Source organism: Tupaia chinensis, unplaced genomic scaffold (assembly GCF_000334495.1).
Source record: "Tupaia chinensis unplaced genomic scaffold, TupChi_1.0 Scaffold000248_1, whole genome shotgun sequence".
NCBI lineage: Eukaryota > Metazoa > Chordata > Mammalia > Scandentia > Tupaiidae > Tupaia > Tupaia belangeri.
The window spans coordinates 824456-832995 of record NW_006159726.1 but is presented as its reverse complement, the minus strand read 5'-3'; the positions used below and the strand labels follow the sequence as shown (position 1 = coordinate 832995).

At 39.3% G+C, this 8540-nt stretch overlaps 1 protein-coding gene and 1 long non-coding RNA gene across 2 annotated transcripts in view; one reads left to right on the top strand and one right to left on the bottom strand.

Moving 5' to 3' along the window:
• The window catches only part of FUNDC1 (FUN14 domain containing 1), a gene marked incomplete at its 5' end in the record, with an annotated part of 15690 nt that extends 7765 nt beyond the window's left edge, over positions 1-7925 (bottom strand). Inside the window, 2 exons of the mRNA XM_014587932.2 lie at positions 2985-3060; positions 7762-7925. Coding sequence (XP_014443418.1) covers positions 2985-3060; positions 7762-7925 — 240 coding nt within the window. The remainder of the gene's footprint in view (positions 1-2984; positions 3061-7761) is intronic.
• Positions 7926-8014: 89 nt separating this feature from the next.
• Positions 8015-8540, top strand: part of LOC106734891 (uncharacterized) — a 17331-nt gene continuing 16805 nt past the window's right edge. The window contains exon 1 of the long non-coding RNA XR_001370404.2: positions 8015-8351. This is a non-coding gene — a long non-coding RNA (uncharacterized LOC106734891). The remainder of the gene's footprint in view (positions 8352-8540) is intronic.

The window sequence follows — 8540 nt, the reverse complement described above, 5'->3', positions numbered from 1 at the left end:
ATGAATGGATTGGAAAAGTGTGGTATATATACTCTATGGAATACTACTCAGCCATAAAAAATAACAAGACCCTGGCATTTGATAGAAAGTGGTCAGATATGGAGGATCTATTGCTGAGTGAAGTAAGCCAGGCTATGAAAGAAAGATATTGTATGTATCCACTCAATATATACTGACTATCTGCACTCTATGGTAGAGAGCGAAAAATTGGAGGACATAAAAGCAGTGAAGGTACTTAACAAGAATAGGACAGTGTAGAATGTGGGGATGAAAAGAAGATGATAGAGAAAGATAGCAAGAGAACAAATAGAGAGGCAGGACGTTAGTGAGAAACAGATATGGCTTATTACCTGTTGATGATGATATGTATAGTATTCTCAACTGGATTGGTCTGAGAAGTATTTCATGATGGGCAAAGTATTTTTACAAGCAAAATGAGAAATAGCAATTGACTGTTTTAAAAATAATTCGAATAATAAAAATAATGATTGGGGAAAACAGAAAAGATATGGAATGTTGAAGTGGGGAGATTAATGTCTCTGTACTGACTGACATGTATGGCATTCCCTTTTGAAAAAGCAATGTAATACACTGTAAAGGTATATGTAATCCAATGTAATATAAAGAAGATTATGATGATAATAAAATTTTTTTTAAAAAGACAATGGAGAAATATCTAAACCCAGTTAACCCATCAATCAAATGTGAGAGTAAAATGACATTTTCAGATATGCAAAGTCTCAAAAATTACACTCCCAATGCTTGCTTTCTCCAGAAGTAACCGGAGGATGTGTCCCACCAAAATAAGAGATTAAAAAGACATAGGACCAGCAGATGGTATAATGGTTACATCAGTGGACTCCCACGTATTCAACTGCGGTTTGAGTCCTGGACCTGGTGGCTTAAAATTCACGCAAGGCATGTGTATGTGCATGCCCAAGATCCCTAGAGGAGAAAGGAGGAAAGGATTGCAGCATGGCCATGCCCCCGGAGGGATGATTTTTCCCTTTCTGTCAATTGGTTTGATGCAGATAGATCCTATACTTTTCCGCCTTAGAAACTTCAAAGAATATATGAACCAAAGCATGGAAAAATAGGAGGTGGCAAAGACAAAATGTGTGTTTGAATAGTGCATATTGAGTAGACTGAAATGGATTTCTGAAAAACTGACATGCAGTGTGGATTGAAATATACAACTGTCTCCAGTCTGTGAACACTTTAGGAAACTCTGCTTTAGTCCAGTACCTTTTGCACTAAGCAGAAATGACAACTGAGTTTTCAAAATAGCTACAAAATTAAATCATGTTCTTGAATCTATGACCCCAAGTAAAACTCAGCTCAAGTATAATTCTTTTCTGTACAAATGCTGGCATATTCATCCAAAGGACTAAATTTAGATTTTAATCATATTCTTTTTCACCTCTTAACACAAATAATAAGCAATTATCACTAAGGATGTCACCAATAGAAAGAAGATATTTTTTTTAAAAAGGTGATTTCGTAAACAATTCAAAATCTTTGTTTAACACATATGAATACAGTCCCTTTGTATTTAAGGCAACGACCCTGGTTTTACATGATCAATACTGAGGAGCTGAAGTCAAATTTTGGTTGCTATGAACATCAATCATTTTTAAAATATGGTACAACTGACAGTTCTCTGTATCTCTAGAATTGTTGCTAACATTCATTCTCAGAGACTTTCAATTTTTGGATTTATTATATTTGGCATGTATTTTGGATTTATTATATTTGATCTTCAAGGAATGGTATTTTTGGAAAAATACATGCCAAACAGACATAAATGCCAGATAATATCCTGATAAACATTCTCTAATGACAAAGCATTTTTAAACCTTAAACTTACAGGAATATGAACAAAACTACAATTTCCTATCAACCTGCTTCAGAAATAGCATAGTGGATGATTTTTTAAAAACCCAGTTTTCCATTTTCAATATTATGAGGCTGCAGTTAAAAATAAAAAAAAAAGAAATTGTTAACAGTACTTTCCTCTGGGGGGATTAATGCCATGGCAAGGAAACAGGGAAGAAAGAGATCTTTTGAATTTTATATACTACAAATGTAGGAATTTTAAATATATATTTAAAATGGTTAGGACAGGCAGGAAAATTATTGATGAAATATTTTTTAGGGAGATACTTTAAGAAAATATAAGTGATTAAAAAAAAGAGGCACTTCAATTTTTTTGAGTTTCTTTCTTTCTTCTGTGAGAGAGAAACAGAAAGGCAAAGAAACACAAAGATAGCATGTCCGACAGGGTTTCAATACCACACCCTACTTCCAGCTTCAACCAGTCTGGCTCACAGGCACACATGTCCATGATCTGGGGCTGGCTGAGGGTAGAGGGTGGATTGTGGCATCGAGACCCTGTTGGGGTCTTGTGTGTATGTATGCGTCTGTCTGTCTGTCTATCTGTGTTTCTCTCCTTCATGGAAGAAATAAACTTTTTAAAAAATATTGTCTTTTTTGGGACCAGCAGTTGGTATAATGACTATGTCACTGGACTCCCATGTAGTTGACCGTGGTTCGAGTCCTGGACCAGGTGGCTTAAACTCATGCCAGGCGCGTGTGCATGCGTGCCCAAGATCCCAGGAGGAAAATGGAGGAGAAGGGATTGTGGCATGGCCATCCCCTCTGGGGGGTGATTTCTCACTTTCTGTCTCTCTGTCTCTCTGTCTTTCTGGCAAATGCAGGCACCCTATAGCAAAAACCTCTCAAAAAAATTGTCTTTTTAAGAGCTGGGATCAAACCATGCTTAAAGAATTTAGAAGTATTTAAATTGTCTTTCATGACACATGCCAGCTTTCATAACTCACTGCAGTTCTTCCATAAACTGATCTCTAAAAGAAAAATTCCACCTTCTATTAAAATGAACAGGAGTAAAATGGTTAAACTTGACTTTCTGAGGTCCCAAGGGCTATCTATGTGAAAAGGGGCAAGTGCCTAAAGCTCTGACATACCTGAAGGAGAAGAAAGCCACCACCTACTGCAGTTGCTGCAAGTTTTCCCACTTTCTGGAACAAAAATCCTGCACACCTTTAATGAAAGAAACAACAAAAGATGAGAACAATCAATGATATACTAGACCTGCTCCCTCTTCTACTTTTCACAGCTTTCCTAATAAAATTTTAATGTCTTCCTATTTCTTTTGATCTTGTCCCTAATTTACTTAGAAACCTGCAATGTCTCCCTTCTGTATTCAGGTTAACCAAAAAGGAAGAATCTAAAATGTCAAAGAATCGCTTCAAAAATCAAGGATGGGGACAGGCAGTTAGCGTAATGGCTATGTTGCTGGACTCCCATGTAGTCGACCGCGGTTTGCATACCGGACCCGGTGGCTTAAAACTCACGCTGGTGCATGTGTGCCCAAGATTCCATGGAGGAGAAGGGATTGTGGCATGGACATCCCCCCAGGGGGGTGATTTCTCACTTTCTGTCTCTCTGTCTGTCTCTGTCTTTCTGGAGAGCACACGCACCCTATAACAAAAATCCTCTCCAAAAAAAGAGAAAAAAAATCAAGGATGGAAGGGACCAGCAGTTGGCATAATGGCTATGTCACTGAACTCCCACATAGTCGACCATCTCGTACCGGGTGGCTTAAGCTCACACCAGGTACGTGTGTGTACCTGCCCAAGATCCCGAGAGGAGAATGGAGGAGAAGGGACTGTGGCATGGCCATCCCCCCGGGGGTGGTTTCTCACTTTCTGTCTGTCTTTCTGTGAGCACACGTGCCCTATAGCAAAAACCTCTCAAAAAAAAACAAACCACGGGCCCTATAGCAAAAACATCTCCAAAAAAAAAAAAAAAATCGAGGATAGAGAATAAAGGAGAATTCACAGGAAAAGAGTAGCTAGCTATTGAAACTGATGAGTATTCAGGGGTTCATTATACTTCTCCTCTCACATTTGTATAAGTTGAAATTTCCCATAAAAAAGTGCTTTGTTTGGTTTTGTTTAATAGTCAAGATGTTCCATACACCTGGTGACACCCACTCTACCCAAACATTCTGTTCTAGCCCAATTAGTTTCCACATAATTTGCTCAGACTATTAATCCCTTTGGTTCTAGGGCTTTTAACCTAGCTCTGCCTATCTACAGTTCTTGCACCCTTTAAGGTCCAGCTAGAGTTCCATCTTTATGACTACACTTCAGCCCACACACTTCTTATGGCCTCCTCATCTACATTTATCTTTTAATTTAATAAAACCTGTGAGACTACATTTATTTTGTGATTAATTCTCTCCGTAGGTGAGCTCATATTCGCTCAGCATTCCAGATCCATACTGTCCAAAAAAAAAAAAAGAATGCTAGATTTCTACCTCTAGCCTTCTGCACTGGGTTGAATGGTGTCTACCTCTCAAATCCCATGTCCTTACTGGAACCTCAAAATGTGACCTTATTTGGAAATATGGTCATGGCAACTGAGGTCAATTAAGATGAGGTCATGAGCAGTGTGGGCCCTTAATCCAAAATGAGTTGTGTCACAGACACCCAGACGCACAGAGGGAAGATGACCATATGATGACGACAGAGTCAGAGATTGGGGTGATATGTCCACAAGCCAAGGAATGCCAAGGATTGCTGGAAACCACCATAAACTAGGCGAGAAACATGGAATATTTTTCCTTTGAACCTCCAAGAAGGAACAAATACTAACTACTATTAGACTTCCAGCCTCTAGAACTAAATCAACTACTATTGTCTTTTTCCACCTAGTTTGTGGTACTTTGTTACAATAGCCCTAGGAAACTAGCACATCTTCCTAAATGGAATTTTTTTTCTTTTTAGTTTGTCATAGGGCACTTGTGCTCATGGGTAAGAGACAGAGAGAAGGAAAATGAGAAATCACCTCCCGGGATGGCCACCCAGGAATCCCTTCTCCATTCTCCTCCTGGGATTTTGGACACATAAGCGCATTTGCCTGGTGTGATTTTTCAAGCCACCAGATCGAGGATTCAAGCTGTACTTGGCCTTGTGGGAGTCTAGTGCCTGTTAACCATCATGCTACCTGCTGGGCACTCTAAATGAAAAATTTACATTTCGGGACCAGCAGTTAGCGTAATGGCTATGTCGTTGGACTCCCATGTAGTCGACCGCAGTTAGCATCCTGGACCTGGTGGTTTAAAAAACTCATGCCGGGCATGTGTGGTGCTTGCCCAAAATCCCAAGAGGAGAATGGAGGAGAAGGGATAGCAGCGTGGCCATCCCCCCTGGGGGGTGATTTCTCACTTTCCATCTCTCTGTCTCTCTCTGTCTGTCTGGCGCGCGCACGCGCCCTATAGCAAAAACCTCTCAAAAAAAATTTACATTTTCAAGTAGATGACAGGTTCCTCTAGCACCCAAGACTACATATTCAAAATGTCCCAAACAAACATGATCTTGCCAGCCAGACCAACTGTTGCTAAGGTTCCAGTTTAGAAGTGATAGCACCATTCTTTAGGCTCATATACTTATCAGACTCTGTCTTCTTCATCCTTGGTATAACTGATTACAAAGGTCTATACACTCTACATCCAAAACATTTGTCTTCTTTCCATTCTCAAGGGCATCATTACCTTGCTAACAATTCAGGCTTCCATGACCGTGCTTCCAGACTACTTTAAGGGCCCTCTAACTGGTCTTCTTAGATGCCATCTCTCCTAGCAACCAACCATCCTAATATTAGTTTTAATTTCTTATCATGATCAAAGTCTTATAGTTACCTACAGCTAAATGTAATCTCAGCCCGCTATTCATGTCCAGAGTTGTTAATTGGTTAGGCTAATGTCTATTAACTGTTCCTCCTTAACAAATATCACAATTATCACATCAAACTTATACCAAGAAAATTGAAAAAAAAAAAAATGCACTCAATCTAAAGCCACTGTAACAAACTTTCTGTATATTAGTATCCTATGGAATAGCTCCTGGGCCAAAACCTGGCTATAAGCCCAATGTATGTAACATAGGTTGGATATCCCTTATCTGAAATGCTTGGTGCAGAACTGTTTTAGATTTCTTTTTCTATTACAGAATATTTGCATATATTTAACAAGATAATTTGGGGATGGACCCAAGTCTAAACTCAGAATTCATTTATGCTTCATGGACCTTATATGTGGGCTACACAATATTTTTACATTGTGGTGTTTTGACTGTGACCCTTTATATGAGGTCTCTTGTGAAATTTTCCACATGTGGCATCGTGTTGGCACTCAAAGTTTCAGATTTTGGAACATTCTGAGTTTCAGATTAGGAATGGTCAATTTCTACTGCTAAAAAAAGGTGTCCCTCAGTAGAAGGGTCAACAAAGAAGGCTCAGAAAAGAGAACGGAAAAGGTAAACAGCAGCCAAGTCTCCACGATATCTCAGGAAGAGTGTATATCCACTGCTTGATGGCATCGGTCACTAAAATGAACCTACGAACTCTCACTGCTCTGTCCTGAGGTTTTCTGAGCAAACTTCTGCCAAGTATTTGGCTTCTCATCAAATTTAATCTATAAGGACATAACATGCAATGACTTCAAATTTCTGTTTGTTGATTATTTTTTTTGTCTCCTTTAAGTCTGGGTTTTAGGCCTTTACTCAAAATAATCAGCCACCTATTGCACCAAATTGTGAGCTTGTTTAAGCAGAGGGCAATGTCCTGAATTATGAAACAGGAAGTACAATTTCTGTCGAGAATATCTGAACTACCAGGGCTCACACCAGGCATCTCATTTCTAATTGTAGACTTTTTTCATACAGCAGCATTAATAAGTACACAACATGAGTAAATACTGCACCCCTCTTTAGCACAAAACCTTCACAATGAATATTTCTGTCACAAAACAGCATTCACAAAAAGGCACTGAGGACTGTGCCATTGTTCCAAGATGTATGTAAAACACAAATTGAGACATTTAATTTTCTACTTATCAATAGAAATGTGTAAATATTTACATCAAATCAATGTAAGATGAATATAAGTAAAAAAAAATGATTATTTACAAACAACCTCACTTCAAAAATTCTCTACACTAATGAACATTTTTTTAAATAAAGTATCAAACTTATTTCTGCCCCTTGTTATCTGGCTACTCTTTTATTCCAAGAATAACAGAATTAGATCCATAGCAGCAATTGTGTAATGATGTGGTCTGAAAAGTTAACTGGTTATGTTAATGTTTATGAACTCTTTAATGTACTCCACAATTATTACAGAAAGCAATCAGTCCTTTTTCTAACACAGAATCAACGTTCTACAGTTCTTCAAAGAATAATAATCTGAACCAGCCCACAAAAAACAGGCTCATCTCTAGCATCATCAAAAATTGTTACTGAGCATTTTACACTACAGAGGTGACAATCCTAGCAACCAGCTCACAGGTTTTTCCAGTTGTTGGCACTGAATGACAAGTAAAAATTTACATATAATTAAGTCATATATTTTTTCCTATCTACTATCACTGAATCAAATGCACCAAATTTGCTGAACTTGAGAAAAGGGGAATTATATATATATATAAGCAAAGGAAAGGTGGGAGGGAAGAGTGGACTGGTGGTGGGCATGGGGGAGGGGAATACTAAAACCTAACTAACAGGAAGTCAGTCTCTGAAAGGAGATAGTACCAATTATATCAGAGACAAGCCTCAAAGTCATCCTCTTCTGGAATTAACAGTGTAGACCCACTGAATGTTCAAGGTGACTTCGGCCCACTTATAAAAGGACAGCAGTCAGACTCCAAATTAAATTTAATGGAAAAGATGTTGCTCTCACCAGCCAGTAACGCCACCCATTACAATCTGGGTAGCTACTGAATACTTTTCTACCATAGGTCCCGAACTGTGGCCAAACACTCGATTCCACCAGTGATGTCTTCTTGCATACTCAGTTAAATCCAGTACTTCGTAAGAGTCGTCATCACTTTCATAGTCTTCAAAATAAAAGATGGAAAAAATAAATTTAGAATCAATCAAAACTCGAAAATGTCACATACAACTGTTTTAACTGTTACAACTGTTACTTTTGGCTTACTGCTAAAAATGCCCAGACAGAAACTGATGAGTTTCTTTAACTCAATTTCTCCACCTTTTTTCCAAAGGCCCAGGGACCAGTCTGGGGGTGGGGGAGGGAGCACGAAGCCCGAGGTCTGTTGGTCAGTTCAGAATTACACAGCAGTGAGGGGCCACCCCGCAAATCTCAGTAAGAGTCGGAGGAGTAGGAGCAGGGTCCATTTTTGTCAGTGGGGGTGGGGGCTCATTCCTCTGAGAGAACCGACCAAGAGCTTGGAAAGAAAAAATTTCAGAGTCAGACTTAACAAACAAAAAAAAACGTTTGAAGATGGAGATGACGGGCCAAAGGTGAAGGTAAGGCAGGAGGGAGGACTGTGTTGGGGTTCGCTCTCTGCCTGAGTTGTGCAGAGACAGAAGGGAGAAGTCTAGTTTGGAGGGGGTGCTCAAAGGGGCTGTCTCATTGAAAAGAAAAAAGAAAAACAAAAAACCCAGGAGCCCTATGGCAGGGGGGGGAAGAGGCGCCCAGGGGGCAAGGTCGAGAGA